A 24,213-nucleotide genomic window follows, 5' to 3' on the forward strand; every position below is an offset into this window, starting at 1 on the left:
ACAAATATGTATAAGCACCTATAAATAAATATATATAATAGATATATAAACTAAAATTTGAGAATTCAGAAAACTCCACTTACATGGAGGTTTCTATAAAAATCTACATTTTTTACTTTTCTTTCTTAATAAAATAGTAGTTCAATATTTTTTCTTAAATTTTGTGCCCCATTTTTTTTAACTCAGTTACTGCACACTGAAAAATAATAAAGTGGAATCTTTTCTGTCTATTAAAAGTGAATAAATCCTTTCAGTCTATTAAAAATGAATAATGTCTTATCATATGCAATAAACATCTCTTACAATTACCATTGGGTAATAAAACTCATCCAAAAAGAAATCCTGCTAATCATTTGTCAATAATTAACTAGTCTGGAATAAACCATAAGCTTATTTTACATTTTTTCCTACCATTTTGAGCAATAGAATATTCTGAAGTTTCCAATTTTATTTATTAAACTATTGGAAGTTTTCAAGAAATTGTATACTTCTAAGATAAACTTGATAAATATATATAAATAAAATTTACCCAGTTAGATATATTACTATATCTGATATCTCTGAAAATGATGACCAGTAATCCAATGATGAAAAATTCAAATATACATTTGCTTTGCCACGTAACTCCTTCACTGCTGGTGGATACATGAAAGAGGAACCCATACTATTCTGGCTGATGCCCAGTTCCCCAGGAATTAGTGGGATATAGTGCTGGACATGACGTTACCTTGAGTACATGACAGTCAGCCCCTAACCAGGCTCTGATTCACAAGCCTAGGAGGTACTCGCTTTAAGTCCTTGGGTAAGATATGAACTTGTGGTAATTGGGCCTTTTCTGTCAGTTGTCTCCACTGTTCTTTTCTTTCCCAGTCTTGTTTGATTTTACTGGTGTTTTCGTTTTGAAAAATTACTCATAATAAGGTAGAATGAGCAGCCACAGCTGCCGATCATCGCAGGAGTATTTTAGTGTTTCAGTGTTGGAATGTGTGTCTGACAGGGCGTAGGAGCAACTACATCAGAAAGGTACTTTTCTGTTTTTGTTTCTAATAGAGTTATAGGCAGAGTCTGGAGCTGGAGTTGGCTGTCATGTCCAAGTTTGTCTGCTTTGTAAAGTTTTGTTTGTTTGTTTGAAATTACCAGAGTAAGATGAACTGCAGTGTAAGATGGGCTATTTCACATAATCTAGTAATGACACATCTATTTGCTGTTAACATGAATAATTTCTATATTTTCATTCCATATTAAAATCTAATAAAATCCTTACTGAGTAAGTGATTTTATTAAATATATGATTATAAAACAAATCAAAAAATAAAGTCCATCTTCACTTCACTCCATGTTACTAAAGTTCTAGTAAAAACTTTGAAGTCATTGCTTTCTTGATTTCAGGTTTAAGAAGATTAAAACTGAGAAGTAATATATTATCCATACTATTAGTATTCTTTCCTTGTAAAAATAATCATGTGCTGATATGTCTTCACTTTAACATTAAAACTGTGAATATGTATATAATGTAAAAATGTGGCAAAATATAAATGTTCTTAATTAATAACTCTTGATTTTATAGCCTAAATTGTTTAATAATAATCAAAAGTAAACATAACTCTTGTATCCCATTTATCATGAGCAGGCAACTCCAGCCATATACTTTAATATATTAGTAAATACTTGCATATGTGTAAAAATACAGTTTTGACAATTTAAATATTATTCTTATTCTGATTTCCCTCATTGAAACTAACTGTAGTGATGGGAGACATTTGCTTCGACATAAGGAAATAATTTAATATGTTACTTAAAATAAATAATACAATAAAACCCCATATTTTAAGGAATATGGGTAAAATTAAATCATCCTTATATCTTATTTTTAAATGACAAGATAGGTTTTAAGTTTCATGCCCATGAAAAATGGAAGTTTACATAACTTACTAAGAAATACATCTGAACCAATCTTAAATCATTTCTTCTAAAACCTATGTAACTAATAAGACCATGAAAAAGTAACCATGTGGTTTGTAAACTGAAAATATTTATTTCTCTCTTCTTGTGCTGTTTTTATAAAGTCTCCTGTCACTATACTTAAACACAAGTTTCCTAAGAGAATTGTTTTTTATCTGAAATTAGCCTCTGTTCTCCCAATAGTTATTGCTTACTTACTGAAAGCAATACATAAGCCTATGGTTTAAGGTTTCATTACACAGTGATTCCATTCTGCCACTGTGAGCAAAAGTATCTGATTGCTGATGAAATTCTCTGTATTCGTTTCACCTCTTCCCTCCAATCTCTGTTAGGTTCTGAGCTCATGCCCAAAGCACTCTCCACCAGGATAGTGGGAGGCATTTGGTGGTTTTTCACACTTATCATCATTTCTTCGTATACTGCTAACTTAGCCGCCTTTCTGACAGTGGAACGCATGGAATCCCCTATTGACTCTGCTGATGATTTAGCTAAACAAACCAAGATAGAGTATGGAGCAGTGGAGGATGGTGCAACCATGACTTTTTTCAAGGTAAGGCCTATTGTTTACCTACAATGTTTATAATAAAGTATAAATTGCAAATAGATCACTCTCTATTAATGATTGTAAACATACTAAAACGGCTATTTGTACAGTATAATCAGTAGTTTCAGAGGATAGAGATCATATACCCATCAAGAAAAAACAATACAGTACTTGTAAGAATATAGTGACAAAGGTTTGCCTTTTAGGCTGGCAGGAAGAAAGTTTGTCATACATGGATTCCTTTCTGTTACAATTAGACAAAGTTTCCTCATTCAAAACATGTGAAAGAAGTGGGAAGAATTATTATAAACCAGCCAAAATGTTTTTTTCTGCCTAAATATTATTATCTGTCTAATATTCTCCAGAAGGAGAGTGCTGTGGAATATTTAAATAGAAAATGTATTTGTACGAAATTTTAAGCATCTAGAGTGCCCTGCCAACCTCTTTGCTTTTCCTCCTTAGGACAGCTGATCACACTAGGCTACAGTATAAAAAATTAGGAGATTACATTTGAAGGAGATAGTTTTACTTAATAATTTATTTTATAAATTTCAAGTACTTTTAGAGCTTTGTTTGTGAAATTGTTAAGCATTGGTATTTTATTTTATTTTTCCCATAGATGCTGTTGCAATTCAATTGTGCATATATGGCAAATTTATTTATTTAAAAAATTGACTTGTGAAATGTATTATTCTTCAAACATTCATCTTAGTCCTATTGAATGTCAAAAATTGCTCCATAGATATTTTAGAGTACATGAGATCTAGTTTTCATTTTTCAAGATTTGTAATTTACTGAGGACACAAAAAATGACTTAAAACAGCAATTTTCTTATTTAGTAACGTATTTTTTTTGTAAAACTTCACCGGGACCAGAAAAATAGTACAGCAAAAAGGGTAAGTGCCTTGGATGTGGCCAACTTGGGTTTTATCCTCAGCAATCCTTATGATCCCCCAAGCACCGCCAGGAACAATTCCTGACTCTAGAGATAGGAGTAAGATCTGAGCATTGCCAGGAATGACCAAACAAACAAACAAACAAATGAAAAACCCAAAAAGATAAAACCAAAAAACCCCCAAACTTCAAAGAAAGTAAAATCAGCTATTTTTCAGTTTTGAAGGACACCAAGTAGCCACAGTTATTATTATTTAGTCTCATCTATATTATTAAAAATTATTTTCACTGTAAGTTTCTCATTAACTAAATTTGAATGCATTAAATGCATTGGTTGTATTTAATTAATAATTTATTATTCAATGGTATTTATTGAATAAATATTTTCAGATTATGTCTAGATTGAACATCATATTATATGATTTACTGTTTGAGGTGGTTAAAATTTCCCCAAATGAATATTTAGAATTAATAAAATTTCTTTTCTTATAGAAGCTTTTTTATAAGAAAAACAAGTTTATGGATACAAAAATTAAATTATAAATAAATAAATATTTTAAAAAATTATAAAGTAGTTCACAATATTTCATTACATTTAATATTCAAACACCAATTCCACCACCATTACACCTTCCCACCACCATATTTCAGGTGTTTCCATCCCAAACCCCAATCCCTGCCCCAAAGCAGAACCAAAATAATATATTTTGTACTGTTTGTTATGAAAAAATACTGAAAATGCTACAAAAAAGTATCCTTAGAAGAAAGAGTGTGAAGATTGTATTATTAAACCCATGGACCATTAGGCCTTTTATAAGATATCACTAGCATGTTGTTAAATGTTGAAACTTTTGTGCTTCTTATAAACTTTTTAAGGAGTTAATTCTTGAAAATGCTAAGTGCACATTTTCAGTGTCAACAACATTGCAGGATATCTATGTGACAAACTTAAGTTGCTCAATATCAAAGAAACTTTTGGAGTTGAATTTGTATAATATCTCAAAATACTTGACACAAATAATTTTTTTTTTTGCTTTTTGGGTCACACCTGGTGATGCACATGGGTTACTCCTGGCTCTGCACTCAGGAGTTACTCCTGGCGGTGCTCAGGGGACCATATGGGATGCTGGGAATTGAACCCGGGTTGGCCGCATGCAAGGCAAACGCCCTACCCGCTGTGCTATCTCTCCAGCCCCAACACAAGTTATTTAATAGCATAGATGGTTATTCCTGTTTCAAAGGATTTCAGCTTTAATTTTATTTTTATTTTCCAGAATAAAAAGAAAACTCATTTCAAAACTCTTGTGTATTATAAAGTTGGCAACTGCAAAAATATTTTCCCCAAAAAAGACACCCTTTTACAAAATCATCTTTTAAGCGTATTTCTGATTCCTTTCCATTTTTCCTATCTTCTCTTCTTTTTTTATTTCAGTGTTTTTTGAAGTGTCATTTTTGCCTACATTTTTTCTCATATTATTCCTGCTCTTTTATCTTTTGTTTTTATATCTCAAACACAAGATGACTCTTGTACCCAGAGAAAATTGACATCAATAACTTTCTGTTTTCAAAAGCAGAATTTCTGTAGAATTGACGTTTTTTAGAATATACTGGTCATAATAAAAAATGCATGCCAGACACAGTAACAACAAAGTCTCCAATGGAGACGTTACTGGGCCCGCTCCAGCAAATAGACGATCAACGGGAGGGCCTTTACCTTACCTTTACCTAATAAAAAATGCACAGTGGAATCACCAAGTTGACAATTTCCTTATTTTGTTAATTTTATCATATGCTAAATTTTTACTAATTTCTACCTCATATGTTGGCGAGTTTATTTATACTCATACTAGTGAGATATTAAATAATTTAAAAAAAAATTTCCTAGAAATCCAGCAGCTGAATAAAATATATACTTATTTGAAACCCAAACAGTTACTCTGGATGTATTGTGTATAGTCTATTACATTGAGTACTGTTCCTTTATTTTCAATTAACAGTAACACATACAAATCTAGGAAGTGCCCTTAAGACAATGATTTCTAAAGGAATTTCTGTCTGGTTTTAAAAAAATCTGAATAAGAACTTGCTGATACATAATGCTTCTGGAACTCTTAGATCCAGAAAATTGTTTAAAAGAATGGTACAGTTTTGTTACTATAGAAAAGAAGATAAGACTCAAGATATTTGAACATAAAAGAGGTAAGTCATTTGTATTACAAAGGCATTGTGTAACTCTTCTACCTTATTTTATCCTTTCTTTTCCAAATAAGATGTTTTATGTTCCTTGTCCTCACATGCATATTGTCTGCAAGAAGATTTCATTCCTGTAACCATCATACTTTACATACACTCTCTGAGGATAAATGTTAATCTATAATTGTCAAAATAATTCAAATTGCAGATTTTGTTTCTTTAGTATTATTTCATCTAATCAATAAAAATATAGTGCATTCCAATATGTTCCCAACAATAGCAAAATAGCTAAACACTCAGATTTTTATTTTTCATCAAAAATTTTTGTTAAATAAAATATTTCACAATAAAAATAAATCAAAAGCTTTCTTTTCAGAATCTAGGAAATTGGTAGAAAAAATGAAATCTCACCCTGGAAGTGAATTCCATACAAAATGTTATCAAGCAGCGATACATTATTTTATTTTTTGAAGTGTATATATATACATAAAATACATATACATAACCTAATATATCTACATATACATACATATGTATATGTATATGTAAATATATGTGTATATGTACACACATATATATTAGAAGTTTCAATATAAATGGATCACATGCCTAAACATAACTCAATTGGTATTATGGGATCTTTTAGTTTCCTTATGTTTTTAAAATGAGTCATGTGTTTTACAAAATGATGTGCATAACTCTTTCTGTGTAATTTCTGACTGAAGTTTTCAAGTTGATATAAATTCTCTCTTTAGATTTACTTTATCTGAAATCTGGCTTTGCCACATGTACTAAAATTATCATGTCCTCTTTAATGGTATTTTGCCACTTATTAAAAAGAAATTTAAGTTGTGTCAAATGTTACAGACAAATTAGTAATTCTTTTGAAACCATAAAATCTACTACCTAGAATATAACCGAAAAAACATTATTTCTTTTTTTTATTAAAAAATTTTTTTTTAATAGTGAGACATCATGAGGTACAGTTGCAGACTTACACATTTTTGTGCTTGGGTTTCAATTATATAATGATCAAATACCATCCCTCCACCAGTGCCCACTTCCCACCACCATGCATCCCAGTATCCCTCCCAACCCCCATCTCCCCCATCCCACCCTGGCTCTGTGTCAGGGCATTCCCCTCTGTTCTCTCTCTCCTTTTAGGAGTTGTGGTTTGCAAAAGAAACATTGAGTGGCAATCATGTTTGGTCTATAGTCTACTTTCAGCATGCTTCTCCCATTTTGGGAGGGTCCTCCCAACACCTTTATTTGGTGTTCCCCTCTTTATCTGAGCTCCCTTTTCCCTAGTATGTGTGGTTGGCCTCCAAGTCATGGAATAGAATTCCTGGTACTAATCTTGGCCATTCTTGGGTGTTAGTTTCCTATTTTGTTACTTTATGTTCCCCAGATGAATGCAATCTTTCTATGTCTATCCCTTTCTTTCTGAGTCAGAGAAAACATTATTTCTATGTTTTATAAAAATACATTGGAAAAGCTATGGAATAAGAAAATTGATATTCTTTCTATTTTTAATACTGATTTTTAAATTAGAAAAGATAGTTTTTTTAGATTGATATCTCATCTCCAAAAATGGAATAGTGAATAGGACAATAATCATTATATGTTTTAAATATAAAATTAATATATTGCTTGGTATATCAAGTTTAGTACCATTTTGATAGCTCTGTAATAACACTTAATGAAAGCTTAATTATTGTTATGTATTTGAATTAAAATAGTTGGTTAATTAAAATATTAGAATTCAGAACAGTTTTAAATATGGTCATGAAAATTATCCTTCTAATGACCCACAATTGAATAAGGTTTTGATGAGAAAAGGACAATGTGTCAATTTAATTACCTAGTTAATTATTTAAATGATGAGTATCACAATGATGTGAACTGATAAGCAAAATAATCTATGGACACAGTTTTTAGAAGGCCTATTTTAGACTTGTTATTGGTAATATAACATCGGGAAATGATTTGTTATTGTTTAGGGGAATGTGCTCAGGGGACCATATGGGATGCTGGAATTCGAACCCAGGTTGGCCACATGCAAGGAAAACACCCTACCCGCTGTGCTATTCAAATATAAGTCAAAAAACTTTAAAAAATATTTAATCCGTAAGGTGTGAGAGATAGGATTATCTTGCATGAAGCCAATCGGTGCATCTCTGTCACCACATGTTGCCCCTTGAGCCCAGAGCCAGGAGTAATCCCTGAGTACCACTGATTATGAAAAGCATGTATTTTTAATTATAACTTTTTTTAATTGAAAAAGTATTGCTTTGTAATGTAGCATATAAATTTGAGCTATACATCATCAAAAATCGATGATGTGTGTATGCTGGGTTAAACTCACCAATGGAGGTCTATTGTATTTTTCAAACATTTGTTAACTTTATCCTGATTTATAGTCAACCTTCTCCTTTCACTTCTGAAAATCAGTAATTGGTCTTGTTGTTGAAAGCTTGTTTCCATTTTATTGGCATATATATATATGTATTTGGTTTTATATCACATATGCATGAAATCATAAACTTTTAATTTCATGTTTGTGATATCCTGTTTTAGCCGGTTTTGCCATGATGTAAATTTCCCCAATCATGTGAATGAACACTTAGCTGTTCAAGATAAAGGTTTTTGTCAATAAAATGAATTTAAATTGTTTCTTATGTGACAAGTGCATAGCTTTGAGACATATGCCCCTGTATCTTTGTTTTTTCCTTACTATTGTGGTTCAATTAATGTTATTTTTGTGCAGTATTTCTCGGTAACCTTTTGTTTTTCTTTACTTTTGTTCCTTATTAGTTCCTATTGCCAGAGTTACTTAAAACCTTCCCAAATCTACCTTTCCTTTATTATTTTGGACTAAGAACCTTACTCCCTAAATGATTTTTACATTTCCTGGGTTTATGTTTTAAATATATAGACATTTGCTAACACATTCTAAACTCTAGCTAATTTTTTAAAATCAATATTTTATCTTGTACACCATTTATCCTCTTCTCTAATTCTTCCCTATCTTTTCCTACCAATTTAATTATTTTAAATCTTTAGATCTTATTTTATATCTAAATTATTCCAGGCAAATTTTCTTCATTTTTTCCCTCTCTCTAACTAGCCTTTTGGTTAATGTACCTGATGAGCAGTTTTTCTTTGGTAATTCAATAGTCACACTATGTTCACTGCACTTGCTAACTTCCTGCTCCAGACCACACAACACAGCGTGAGATGAGCTAGGGAAGATATCTATTCCTTTCATTCCCATCCCAGTACTTTCCAATACCATTAGAGTTTGTATGTTGTCTAGGCTTTAATAATTATTTATTTCTACAATTAAGCTGTATAACAATAAAAATGATTAATGACATGTAACAAACTTATTTAGCTCTGAGTTTTCTCTCCTCAAATTGTGGAACGTTAGTACATTTTCAGCAAACTGTTGAATAGCAAAGCAACAGTGGTTTTGGCATTACTATTTCTGCTAAACTTTGCTGCTTTTGTATGTACCTAATTAAACAAATTTACATTGAATAAAGAAAACAACTCCTTAACTTTTTGAAAATATGCACCTATACATATTTAAGTAGTTGCTGCTTTGAACTGTAAGTCCTTGTGAGAAAATTCAGGACAGTCTACAAGCCATTGCCTTAATTGTTTTCAGAGATCTTTCCAAAGCATCTCAAGCCTGCATGTTTAATCTGATCTTTACGACTTGAATCATACTTAAATTATCCTAAGAAGTTTTAAATAGTTGGACTCTACTAATCACAAAATACATTTACCACCTAACAGTGAGAATTCAGACCTCTACCACCGCTAAATTCTTTTTGCAAGACTGGCCAATACTTCTTTTCTTCTTCTTCTTCTACTTTCTTATTCTTTTTTGTTTTACTTATTTTTATTTTTATTTTATTTTATTTATTGTTTTATAATTTATTTATTGAATCACCTTGAAAACAGTTACAAAACTTTCAGGCTTAAGCCTCAGTCATACAATGATCAAACACCCATCCCTTCACCAGTGTATATTTTCCACCATCAAGGACCCCAATATACCCCCCACTCCTCCCCAAGCCTGTGAGGCAGATGATTTCTACTTAACTCTCTCTCTACTGTGAATACATTCATTACTTCGACAAAAGATGCATTATTATTATTTGGAATTTTCCCCCAACAATCAGACCTATTGAAAAGGCATCGTGAAATAATTTATTTTCTATTGCTGGTTATGAAGACCATATGCTATCGCAATCGCATGATTTCTCATATTTTACTAGGGGCTGGAGCGATAACACAGTGGGTAGGGCATTTGCCTTGCACGCGGCCAACCTGGGTTAGATTCCTCCGTGCTTCTCAGAGAGCCTGGCAAGCTACCGAGAGTATCCTGCCCACACAGTAGAGCCTAGCAAGCTCCGCATGGTATATTTGATATGCCAAAAATAGTAACTACAAGTCTCACAATGGACACATTACTGGGCCCACTTGAGCAAATTGATGAACAACGGGAGGACAGTGCTACAGTGCTACAGTGATATTTTACTTATTAAGTCTGGACAGATTTCTGCCAAAAGCCGCATAGTTCCAACATTGGTTTGTGTGCCTCTGGGCCAATGGCCCTGCCAGAGAGCCCCTTGTGGTGGGGAAACTCGTGGTTTTGGCGGGGCGGGAAGGACGTGCCAGTTCCGCCCTGAATCCCATGAGGCTGCAGTTGCCCAGTCACCGCTGGCTCATACCTGGCTGTCCAATAAGCTCTCAGGCGGTGGCCACTACGCTCCCAGGGTAGGAGGGGAGGCAGAAGAGACATACATGTCCCTTTTCTTCCTGGGGGGGAGGGGCGGTGCCATAGCTTAATGTATAATCCATTCACATTTCTGTCAAAAGCTGCTGGGTTCAGGAGATGCATGCTGAAAGTAGACTATAGACCGAATATTATTGCCACTCAATGCCCCTTTTGAAAACCACAGCACCTAAAAGAAGAGAGAGAACAAAAGGGAATGCTCTGCCACAGAGGCAGGGTGGGATGGGGGGATGGGGGTGGAAGGGATACTGGGATCAGTGGGATCATTAATGGTGGAAAATGGGCACTGGTGGAGGGATTGGTACCCAATGATTTTATAACTGAAACTCAAGCACAAATATTTATAAGTCTACAACTGTACCTCATGGTGTTTCACTAAATAAAAATTAAAAAAAAAAATAAAAAGCTGCTGGGTTCCGAATTAGGTCTGTATGCCTCTGGGGCCATGGCCGAGCTGGAGAGCCACTCCTGGAGGGGCAACTTGTGGTCTCCTTACTTTCTTGTTCTTATTAGTAACATTTTATTGCTTACTGCATGTAGCTGAAAGCAGACAGCTAACATCCTATTTTGTATTTTTGCTGAATATTTTTTGTTCATGTCCAAAGATTGAGTGTACATTTTTTGTCTTGCAAGTTGCTAAAAGCATGTTTTTAAAATATAATTTCCCCAATACAGATTCTGAGTTCTCATTCCTCCTCAGTGATTTGTTATTTGCCCAGTTACCCTAAATAAATGAAGCACTGTAGCTACCACTGTCCTCCCGTTGTTCATCAATTTGCTCGAGCGGGTCCAGTAACATCTCCATTGTGAGACTTGTTGTTACTGTGTTTGGCATATCAACTACGTCATGGGTAGCTTGCCAGGCTTTGCCGTGCGGGAGTGATACACTTGGTAGCTTGCCAGAATCTCTGAGAGCGTCAGAGGAATGGAACTTGGGCCGACCGGGTCAGCCAAGTGCAAGGCAAATGCCTTACCGGCTCTGCTATAACCTTAAATTTTCACTCCTACGTATTCACTTGTTTTACCAAATTCTTTATAGTCTCTCATTGACAATGTGTATTGTATTTGTTGATGAAATATCTATAAAGGTTTTAGATAGAACAGATGATTAGGTTCAAAATTTTGCTATTCTTTTCTGAACTAAGTTTTCTTCATACTATGCAATTCTTTATGCCATTTCTATTTTAATTCAGGGTTAAAAGTTAATTTATTTGGAAGAGTGAGTTATGGCATAAGGTTACAAGCATGTTGATTAATGCATTGGGAAATTCATATTTTGGTACCTATCAACAAAGTGTTTTTTGTGTGTTTGTATACATTTTATTTTCTTTTGTACAATTTTTTTCTTAAAATTCAGCAAAGAATCTCAATGCCAACTCTACAAGTAATTAATCTTCACAGCACACCCTAGGAAAGGTAGGAAGCAATGATCAGTATTCTCATTTAACAGATGAGGAAACCTGGTCATAGAGAGGCTAAGTCACTTATTAATTGTGAACACAATTACCAAAAGACTCACAGTATGAACAATAAAAGTAACACCTAACAATATTTTGGAATAACCATTATTATTCAGAAAAGCTAAGTGCATTATTCATTTTGATTCATCCTTTTTATGACTCTGTTTGGTCATAAGAAGTATCTAAAACATTTGCCTTAAACCATTGGGATAGACAGAGCCATTGCTCTGTTGTCTATAGTTTGTCTCTACTCTGCTATTAGCAGTCCAGTGGTTTTCTAAAATTAAGTGAAGCTAGAGTGACAGTATAATTTTTTAAGGTTGAATTGTTTATTGTGGTGTGCTTATAATGATTTTTGAAATCAGGATGCTTTTTGTTTCTTAAGTTATAAAAAAAACTATAACCTATTTTTAGTTAAGAACAGAATACAAAAAGTTGACAGTTTACTGCATATTCTTAAATAAAGGATTTAGAAACATGTACTATTCATTAGAAATTTCTGATATCTTCAATGTTTCTGAAAAAAAGCTATCATTACTTTTATTTAGAACAATGGCAGTTATGTAAGTAAAATATATATGCCATTAAGGATTTATTTATTAGAAAAGCAAATTCTCAAAATGATATCTACAGTGTACAAATGGAGACGTTACTGGGCCCGCTCGAGCAAATCGACGATCAACGGGAGGGCCTTTACCTTTACCTTTACCTTTACATAGTACCTAAGATGAGAAATATAATCTAAAATTATTTTGGAACATTATTTGTTTTCACTGAGAAATGGCTGATATACAGCAGTTTAGATAGTACAATAATTTACCAACATTGTGGTTAATAAGTCTTCTTACCTTGTCTTATAATTATAATGTGTGGTTTTGCTAGGAAGAACCTATATGCAGGACCTTATATATGTAAGATATGTCCCATACCACCAAGTCTAAATACTTGGTCCTTAATTGTTGTGTTTGTGTGTGTGTTTGTGTTTGTGTATCTGCCTGTGTGTGTGTGGTGGGCAGTGAGAACAATTAATTTTCAGTTTCGATTCCTCCGCCCCTCTCGGAGAGCCCAGCAAGCTACTGAGAGTATCTTGCCCCCATGGCAAAGCCTGGCAAACTCCCTGTGATGTAGTCGATATGCCAAAAACAGTAACAAGTCTCACAATTTGTTGTGAGATGTTACTAGTGCCTGCTCGAGCAAATCGATGAACAATGGGAGGACAGTGCTACAGTGCTACTATGATTTCAAAGTTTATAATTTCCGACTATGATCACTATGCTTTGTTCTGTGCTAGTGGATCTTGTTTTTTAAGTAACTTCTATATTATATAATAAACAAATATCATTAGCCATCACAAGCAAAGAATCAATATGTTTGCATAGTTCATAGAAGCTAGGTATGTTTTTTCATATGTGCCATGTTTACTTTTATAAAAATCCTAATGAATTTTCAGCACTATAATAATTTATTTAAAAATATAGTAAGTTATTTATGATACTTCAATAGATACAGGTATTTCTTTAGTAGTTGTTCACTTAAGTGTCAACCTGTCTACTTAATATGGCAAACTTGTCCTAGATCTTTGCTTTCAAATCATTTTTACTTACTTAGAGTCAATTTCTTATTTTGTTTTGGGGCCATACCCAGTGCTGGTCAGGCATTACACCTGATCTGTGCTTAGGAAGCACCCTTATCGGTGCTTGGCGGACCATAAAGAATGTTGGGGATAAAACTCTGGTAGATCATATGAAAGGCAAGCACTCTACCTGATGTACTATCTCTTTAACCTAGAGCCAGTTTCTTAGTATGAACCCCAGACATTTCTCCTCAGCAGGGAGGAAAGTTTGGATCTCAAATGGGAAATATTGTCTCAGTGCTAGAACTTTACTTTAAAATGAAATTTTAACATGAGTCTATACTTTAGAAAAATATGAGCATGGTTATGTTAGCATCAACATTTCACAATGAAATGAATTTGTTGATATGTTTACCATCTTATGCATGTTAATAAATTACATAATGTAACCTAAGAAAACAAATGATAGTATTTTATAGAATATTAGCATTTCTCTATATGTAGTATAATAGTATATTATAGTAAATTCTTGAACAAGCATTATACATAGGGAAGCCTGTAAAGCACTGCTTCCATTAATGGGACTTTGTTCTCCAAAGTCACAGAAAATGTGGTTGTGCAGCAACCAATACAACCGGATGGAATGTCCATCATGTAGAAATACAGTCTTGTCTATAATAGGCTATTATTTCATTTGTTAAATAAGAAGATAGTCTTAATTTTCCTCCCGAAGGAATTCAGTCATTATCTTGTCCTAGTTGTCTGTGTCATCTGCTGAGTTTTAAACAATATTAAAATATTCAGTTGTTTTAGTCAGTAGTCCCAACCTGTCTGTATTTAGAATGTCAGAATTGCTTGGGGAGTTTTTCACAGCATACTGAGACCAAGAATTCTCTCTAGGCTAAGTAATTAAAGATAGTTTGAGGTGGGATTCTGAGCATCTGAATATTTTTTTTATGATTTCCTCCGGTGGTCTAATATGCAGACAAAGTTAATTTAGTTTGAAATTTAAATAATCCTCTCATCGTTGGCTTTAATAGTAACTTATAACATCTATTTTTCTTTTTTATTAGAGTGGGCATTTTTCCTTTTCTGAAAATCAAACCTCACAAAATCTCAAAGCTATAAAAGAATCAATCTTTGTCCACATTCTTTCTTCTCTCAAATTATTTACCTTTCTGGGTAGAAGAATTACTTTTTTACTGATGGACTCCATTATTGAAGGTCCCCAGCAGAAGTACATGAGAATTATATGAGAGCAGGGCAACTTTTTTCTTTTGCATATAAATAAGGGAGAGTAAATATTAATGAATGTTGCTGTGTTTGAGTAAAAGTTAAGAACGTGTTGTCTATGGATAACGCTTCTTTTGTTAAATCCTTATTGCAGCTTATAACAAGCAGGGTTGCGAGGGAAATTAGAGAAGACATACATAGGTAGCATGTTGTAGAGTCTAGAAACTTAATTCTTGTGACTTCGTTGTTAATGTAATTGGGAAAAGATTAAGACAGTGGCATATATGTTAACTTGTATTTACTGAGGAAATTTGAATTTCTGATGTTATCTTGTGTGAACTTTTGAATTATCATTAATATTTACACAAGTACTGACTTACCTTTCCCTAGTATGAGAGAAACTCTGCTCCTCTATTTACTGCTGGAGGTAAATTATTGTATAGTTCTAATTGGAATCTGTGTTGATTGAAAAATGTTTAGTATCTCTCTCTCATTCTCTTTCTCTCTTTCTCTCTTGCTCAGTCACTCTTTCTCTGTGCCACTCCCAACAATAGTTAGGGCTTACACCTGGTAGTGCTCAGGAGACCATACAGGGTGTCAGGTATCCAACCTGATTCAGCAGAGTGCAAGGCAATCCGCTATCTGATGCACTATCTCTCAGGCTTCTCCTTAGTATCTTTTTTTTCAGATCTGAATTGAAAAAAGTTCTGTTCAGATTTATTCTCTTCCTTCCCTAAACAGTGTGATGGAAAACCAGACATACTTGACTTGCAAGACAAACTGTTCTTGCTTATTTGTTTATGTTAAATTTAGAATATTTAATAAAAAAAATTTCACTTAAAATTTTCATATTTTTTGCATTCGAGTTTGTGAATAGTACAGTTTAATATTCAATTAATCTATATACACTTGAATAAAAAAGTTTAAAAACTTTATATGATTGTAAATTTTAATGAATATAGTCAGTTTTATTTATTTATTTATTATTTATTTATTTTGCTTTTTGGGTCACACCTGGCAATGCTTAGGGGTTACGCCTGGCTCTGTACTCAGGAATTACTCCTGCCAATGCTCAGGGGACCATATGGGATGCTGGGAATCAAACCTGGGTCGGTCGCGTGCAAGGCAAACGCCCTACCCACCGTACTATTGCTGGGCTGGAGCCATAGCGCAGAGAGTAGGATGTTTGTCCCTAACCCTAGCTGACCCGAGTTCAATTCTTCCATCCCTCTCGTAGAGCCCAGCAAGCTACCGAGATTATCCAGCCTGCATGGCAGAGCCTGGCAAGCTCCCCGTGGTGTACTCGATATGCCAAAAACAATAACAAATCTCACAATGGAGGAGATATTACTGGTGCTCGCTCAAGAAAATTGATGAACAACAGGAGCACAGTGCAGTGCTACAGTGCTATTGTCAGTTTTGATTAGTGATTAATATTGTTATTGGAGTCTTCTTCATCTCTTCATGTTTCTTCTTTTAATTTCTCATTAGACACCTTTCGTAGAAATCTAAAAGGAAAACTAAAATGTGTGTAGCTATATAATTTCCCTAACCCTCTAGATTATTTCTGTTAAAGTATTGGTTATGAATATTGATTATGGATATTCATTGCTGGATATGGTTGATAGTTATTGTCTAAATATGTTACTAGCATTTGATTCAATGATAATATTTTGTTTAATGAAATCAGAACTTTATACACAAAAAAGATATCCAAAGAGTTATTTTTAAAGCCAGATCAGATTCGTATTTGTGTCTGATATGGTATTGATATTAATTATTCACGTTTAAAATAAGCACTTAAAACAATTCTTATATTACATTTCATTTTTTGGCAAGTAAGTATGTTATTTTTACCTAAGGAGGTTGTCTCCCTCCCCCATCCTCATCTAACACACAATTTATTGTATGTGGGGCCTGATCCTATGTTTATTACAGGGATTTGCATAAGGCTTACAGGAAACCAACACCATTTTACTATGTTCCCTTTACAAGAAATTAAATGGTGCCTTTGAGTAAAGATCCTTCATCAGGCGCTAGTTTAGCATGCCAAGTTACAGCTATCAATGGTGAAACAGCAGATGTGAAGGCTAGTTGGCATCAAAGCATACGAATCAAAGACTTTCCTATGGGAAAGACAGTGCTTCATTACACTTTATCTATACTAAGAACATTATTTCTATCAGGCTGTCTGAAAATTAGAATATGATGGGTTTTATTACCCCAGCTTTGCCAGAGTGAATTCAATAGTTTAAAAGTGATAACACCATTCGGGGAATTATGAGAAGTAATTAGTTTCAATGTATTTAAACTTGTAAGGAATAGCAATTTTTATCTTCGTTTCTCTAAAATGTTGGAGAGGACAAGAGTTTAATCCCTATATAATTCGCACATTTTCAAAATATACCACTAACGCTATGGCACACTTTAATTGACAAGTCCATGGAAAATAAGTGTGTGAGTCTGCAGGATACATCGTGCTTTCTCTTCCTTCTTTGCCTTCTTTTCTCTACTCTGAGCAAAGACCATGCTTGCTGTTTGTCATGTCAGGATAGCAGCTCAAACACTACACTGCTCTTCATCAATCTTAGGAGAGAGACCCCACAGGGAGTGAGAAATCTCAAAAGTCAGTTAATATAGTGATGTTGAGCTGGCATGTCAAGTGCTGGATAATGGATAATAGTTGTCACAGTGAGTGTTTAGAGCCACTGTTTAGGCAACAATTTGAAGAAAATACAAGAAGACCATATTTTTTAGACGCAGAACAATAGACTGAGCTAAATACAAAAAATACTATTCAAAATGTGCAATATTTTATTTCTAAGATAAAAATAATTTAAATATTCACTCCATTAAAAGCTTCACAAGGTATTTTAAAAACAAAGATGTAACTAGAAAGCTCTCTACTGTGTGAATTGTTTGAAAATATTGTTACTGGTCATGTGGCTAAGAAAGACTTATTAATCATGCCAATTGGGCTTCAAGGGATGGGTACCTTTGGAAAATCATCATAGATATATTATTATTGCTAATATCTTAGATTGCCCTTTAATTACAAGGTCAGCATTTTGAGACTGGGCACTTGATATCCTTGATTTTTGTTTTGTTGTTGTTAAAAATCTGGGAATGGAGGGCACACCAGACTGTGCTCAGGTCCTGGTTCTGTGCTCAGGGATCATTACTAGCAGTGCTGGTATTAGTGATTATTACTGTTACTAAAGTTTGTTTAAATCTCTGTTGAATACTGGCAATCATTTTCAATAACCTGTCTCTATTGAAAGTCTTCAGTAGTTTCATAAATCAAGAAATTTCCTGAGGAGTGAATGTGCATACATATGTATGTAAATGTGCATGAAGGAATGCTCTTTGTAGCAATAAAACATGCCACCTTAATTGTAGTTAAATAATAGGTATGGATAATTGTATAATTTATTTTCTTATTCTCAGTTTCCGTAAAGCTGTTTTAGAGAAAAAATGGTTTATAGTTGGCAATAAATCTTACTTTTTATATTTCCTGACATCATTTAAATAATAAGTTTTATTGTTAGTAGCCTATTGTACATACCATTGCACTATTAGAGCTCAGTGAAGATTTGATTATCTCTAAAGGTGGGTGTCTCATTTATTAAATATTGTAATTACCACTAATTAGAAGCCACACAACAAATTAGTTTGCTTTGTAGGTCCCTTGACTGTTTTCAGAACATTCTGAGTTTATGCTTCATTTTAATTTATTACTGAAAACAGTTGAGTAAATAACAAAGAATCAGAAAACAGTATTAATAATAGATATGAAATATCACTCAGTCAATATAATTCAGTTTAACATAATAAAGGCATGAAATAGATTGCCATATAACATACTGTATTTGTCACTCACCAGAGAGTTATTTTACCTCCTCAGGATTCTGCTTTCTTAGGTAAACTAGGGGTTTATGTATATACTAATAACTTGTTTATACAATGTACAAGATTATAATAATATCCCACAAAGTACTCACAGTTACCTATACTGAAACATACTTAATGGTGTAATTTCTAAACTCTGTAATTGTAAACAAATGAGATCATTTCTTCCAATTTGAATATTTGTATTCTCGAAAATTGATGTATTTTACCCTTGGTGTAAATAAGAATCTAATACTTAAATGCATTTTCTCTTAATAATTTGATTCTGAATGTAGAATATTAAAAATTTTTTTCTTGTTTACTCCCTACCTGAAAACATAAAGCACATCATATAACCCATTCTCTCTATATGTTATATGATTTTTATTTAATGATGTTTCACTAATTGTTTTTATTATTAATGTGTGACATTTACTTGACAAATGATTCATATTTAAATTAATATAAACTTAGAAGAAAAATTATTTTTATTAATGCTGCATCATGTGAATTACCATATAATTTTAGCATAATTTTTTATAAAAATAATACATGTTGATCATGAGAACTACCGTCACTGTCACTGTCCTCCCATTGTTCATCCATTCGCACAAGCAGGCACCAGTAATGTCTCCATCGTGAGACTTGTTGTTACTGTATTTGGCATATTGAATATTTCATGGGTAGCTTGCCAGGCTTTGCCGTGCAGGCAAGATACTCTTGGTAGCTTGCCAGGCTCTCCGAGAAGGGCAGAGGAATCGAACCCGGCTCAACCGGGCTGGCTGCGTGCAAGGCAAATGCCCTACCGCTTTGCTATTACCCCAGCCCACGAGAACTACAGAACTTTAGAAAAACAACAAAAATTGCCCAACTATAAATGTTTTAAATTAATCATTGAAGTAAAACATGTAGTAGTAGTTCAATGATGGAAATGTTTGAAAAAATATCTTCTTTTAAACCACCACTTGTCCCTAGTATACAAGAGATTTCTTGGAATAGCAAATTAGTCAGCCCCAAATTTTTTAAATTGCAGATACTAATCTGGATACATTTTTCCCCCCTCAATGAATTTTCCAATTTAGAAAATATCAAGTTTTGGCTAAACCAAAGGGAGTTAGTCACATATATATTTGATTTTTATAGGTAGCAAGGAATGATTTAAACTACAAATACAAAATAATGATTGGTTTTCCAGCCAGGTTAGTTATAAAGACCAGATTAGAATTTTAAAGCACAAAATCAAATTCATCTAGTTTTTATTTCACTGTTTGATATTATTTATGCTTGGGTTCCTTAAGCAGACCTTATGACAAGTTTTATGACTATGTTAATACCTTTTAGCATACATGTTTAGAAACTTTTGATTCATTTCCACAATATAGAACTTATAAAAGGACTAAGAGGAGAAAAATTTGTGCTTAGTGACAACTGTGTGTCTTTTTTGCTGATGTTCTTTGGTTGTGTCATGTAAGTAACAGAAAGGTTACTAAAAATAACTGATTTTTTATAAATTCCCAGAAATGACTGCCAGATTATCAATTAAAGATAAAAGAAGCAACATATTTTGTTTCTCACTTACCCATATCATACAATATATATAGATATTCAATTTGATACTCCAAGGGAAGAACTTACTTTATATAGGTAGACAGCTATTCATACCTTAATAGAAATTAAAGATAAACATAAATGTTTTATGTGTATTTTCCAATACAAGTCAATGTTTAGAAGATCATAGTTGCAATCAGTAGTGCCTTGGCAATCTTATAAATGCACGAATTACATGAAAACTGAAGAATAGAGTGATAAATTTAGTTCATCCTCAAAAAAAAAGTACAGAGGATAAGGCATTTGACTTGTGAACGGTTAACCTGGATTCTATCCCATGCGTGACACATGATCCTATCAAATATCATCAGGAATGATCCCTGATAACAGTTTAGGAATAAGACCTGAGCACAGCCAGATGTGCCCCCCTCCCCCACAAAAAGTACAAAATGTCACACACACACATACACCCATATTGTTAACATAGATTGCAATGTTAAAGCTACTGGAAATTTCTTTTAGTGAGTTTAGTTTAACTTAGGTATATCAAATCACTTTTTGAATGGAATTGCTTTTAGAATTTTATTTATGAAATATAAATATATGGGAAATATTTCTTTTAAAATGTAGAGGCACTGCTGCATGTGCCATAAGAAAGACATTTACAGCTTTTGAATTAAAATTATATAAAATAACTATCCAGTAAAAATTATATTAAAGATATCTTATATTTTTCATTGTCTTGTCTCTAAAACTATAGTATGAATAATACAGGAGACCTACCTAGAACAGTTCTGGTAGATAGCAGATTAATATTGACCCAATTATAAATGAACATATTATTAATTAGTTAATAACGACCAGGAAAATTATGGTTTGAAGTATACTAATAAAATGTGACATATAAATGGAATATATAGTATAATTTTCATAATATAATTTTAAGATATATAACATAAGTATATGAAAGTTTCAGAAATGAAGATGGAAATGAGGCAAGAGCCATCCAAAGGCATATATATATATATAAATTATAGTTATTTTAGTACTTGCTCGAGCGGGCCCAGTAACGTCTCCATTGGAGACTTTGTTGTTACTGTGTCTGGCATATCGAATACTCTCGGTAGCTTGCCGGGCTCTCCGAGAGGGGCGGAGGAATCGAACTTGGGTTGGCCATGTTGGCCGCTTGTAAGGCGAACGCCCTACCCGCTGTGCTATCGCTCCAGCTTAATGTGTTATAAGTATATATAATTGGTGCAATATTGTAAGTGTAATTATGGAGAATTTTTTACTTAAAATTATAAATGTAAAGTCAGAGAGAAAGTACAACATGCAGGGAGCTTAATTTTCATGAGGTTGCACTGGGTTTGATCCCTGACACCCCACATATATTTTCCTGAGCCCCCATACCCCCAGCAGACTTCCCTAAACACAAAACTAGGAGGAATCCCTGAGCATAACTTGGTGTACCGAATAAGACCACAGAAGAAGTTGTAAGAACTTGTTTTTTAATCTATTGTAAATAAAATAAATATCAGGGCAGAGTCTGGCAAACTCCCCGTGGCCTGCCAAATATGCCAAATACCAGTAACAATGATGGGTCTCATTCTCCTAGAAGAGCCGTGAATATAATCTCAGGGCTAGGATGAAAGAGACGTTACTGGGGCCTGCTCGAGGCAATCGACGATTAACAGGATGATGAAATGAAAAAATGAAAATGAAAATAAATGAATACATTATGAACATTGTCAATGTTCATAAAATAACAAGCGACATTGTCATTGTTTTTAAGTTTATAAATAGCAAAAATGAAATAATTGTGCTAAAAGCATAATGATATTTCACCCATATATGAAATATATTCTTCAAATATTTTTCCACTTACTATCTTTTAAACTGTGTTCCTCCAGTCTGCTTCCTTCACTCTTTAGTAACCAGCTGTTCAGTCAGAGCCCAAGGTTTATTTTCATTGAATGTTAATCTATTCCTTTGTTTTGTTTCTTTACATGGGCTATGTACATGAGATCATTGATATTTGCCTTCTCTTCCTGATTTATCTTGCATTACTCATTCTACTTCTTCTCATATTGTCGAAGAAAATTTCATCTTTTGCAAAAGCAGAGTATTGTTTAATTACATATATATGCTACATCTTTGTTATCATCTTTGGGCACTAAACAAGTTCATTGTTTTTAGATCTTAGCCATTAATGAATATAGGTGTGTGAGCATTTTTTCAATTTTTGTGTTCTTCAGGTTGACACCTAGAAGCAGAATTGCTAGTTTTGTAACAGATTTATTCTCAACTATTTTTTATAAGACTGAATCATTTACATTCCCAGCAGTGAATGAGTTAGCTTTCCCTCCACTTGCATTTATTTTTAGACTCTTTTGAGGTAAGCCATTCTCTCAGGTTTGAATATCTCATTGTCACATTGATTTGCCTTTTCCTGACATAGTACTGATAAACGTTTTACCTTCTGTCTATTTGGCTATTTGTCTGTATGCCTTTATGCTGTCAATCCAGCATTTATCCTTATTTATCGAGAGGGCTATTTCCTTTTTATTGTTGAGTCTCTTTATTCCTTTAATATCTTGAATATTAGTCTCTTGTCAGATACATGATATGTGAATATTCTTTTTCTATTTGGTTGTTTTACAGGTGAGGTGGTTTATTATAAGTTAAAAAACAAAGCGACTATTTTATATGTCTAAAGAGGAACAAAGGGGCTTTGGGTCTGATACTGGCAAACTTCAGGTTACCAAATACAGATAAAAAAAGGGTTTTGGAAAACTAGCTCCAGCCTACTACAGGATCCTGCTCAGTGAATAGAATCCTCATTCTCTTTCTGTTTTCTCCTCATTCAGCACAAGATACATATTAATTCACACACCCCACCTACATAATCATAATTAATAATATATGTAATATATGTGCAGGTATGTAGTCCTTATATACAGGCATATATTTAGCGTCTCCCCCATCCAAACCCTTATGGATATTCTTCCCCTTAGCTCACACTGTGAGAAAACAGATATTAAATAGTTTAATGCTTATTAGTCATGAATTTCTATGAGTTTCAAACTTTTTAAACATTTCATAGAAGTTTGATATGTAGCCTTGTTATTATAATGCCTGGATTTGATTCTCTTGGAAACAAATTAAGATCTTTTGTTTTCACCCTCAGATTTAAAAAAAAAGTTATAAAAACTATGATTTACAGAGTTATTGAGAGCTGAGTTTTAAGCATAAAATGTTCTAGCACCAATCCTAACAGCATTGTCAACTTCCTTCCAGTGTTTTCATGGTCCCTCCCACCTGCTGCAACCTATTTTAGATTTTTTAATCACAGTCACACTGCTCAATGACTACTACCAGCTCAGTGCTTGGAGTCACTTCTAGAGGTGCTCAGGGCCCCCTGTTATTCCATTGGTCAAAACTTGAGCTTCTGTATCCAAATAATGCATTTTAGCACCTTGAGCTCTTTGCCCAACTCCATCTTTTGATTTTATTTTTGTTTTGTTTTGTACCACATGTACCAATACTCAGTACCTAGCTCTAAACTCAGAGATCACTTCTGGCAGGATGGCCAGGGCCTGAACCCAGGTTATGTTTGTGCAAGGCAAATACCCTACCAGTTGTGCTATATCTCAGTCCTCTCTTTGATTTCAAAAAAAATCCTAAACTTGTTTTTACTTAAGGGGTTTCCTTCTGATTTACAAAAATCTTACTGTTTCATATCACATTGTGACTGTAAAATATGTTTATATTTTTTCTAATCTGCATCAAATTATTATCAGAATATATTATCCCCTTTAAATTATCAATACAAACCACTTTCAATTTTCCACATTGCTTGTTTTAAGTATTTCTGTATACTTATATGACAAAACAAACACTGTTCTCCCGTTGTTCATTGATTTGCTCAAGCGGGCCTAGTAACATCTCCATTTTGAGACTTATTGTTATATGAGAAAATGAGTCTTAATATTGACAATAAACCAATTAAATATTTCTAATCACTAAACTTGAAAGTAAAAACAAGTTTAAGAATTTATGCGCTGTTTGGCTGTTTGTGCACTATTAAGTAAAAACAAGTTTAGAATTTTAG

The 24,213-nt window shown here is 33.4% G+C and overlaps 1 protein-coding gene across 4 annotated transcripts in view; it reads left to right on the plus strand.

The window, feature by feature from the left end:
* Positions 1 to 24,213, plus strand: part of GRIK2 (glutamate ionotropic receptor kainate type subunit 2) — a 672,268-nt gene that overhangs the window by 544,538 nt on the left and 103,517 nt on the right. For 3 of the 4 annotated variants that reach the window (XM_056124990.1, XM_056124987.1, XM_056124988.1), the window contains one exon: positions 2,295 to 2,512. In XM_056124990.1, the coding sequence (XP_055980965.1) occupies positions 2,295 to 2,512 (218 nt within the window). The remainder of the gene's footprint in view (positions 1 to 2,294; positions 2,513 to 24,213) is intronic. The other variant, XM_056124989.1, reaches the window with a different exon arrangement.

This window comes from Sorex fumeus, unplaced genomic scaffold (genome assembly GCF_029834395.1).
Source record: "Sorex fumeus unplaced genomic scaffold, SorFum_2.1 ptg000054l, whole genome shotgun sequence".
Lineage (NCBI taxonomy): Eukaryota > Metazoa > Chordata > Mammalia > Eulipotyphla > Soricidae > Sorex > Sorex fumeus.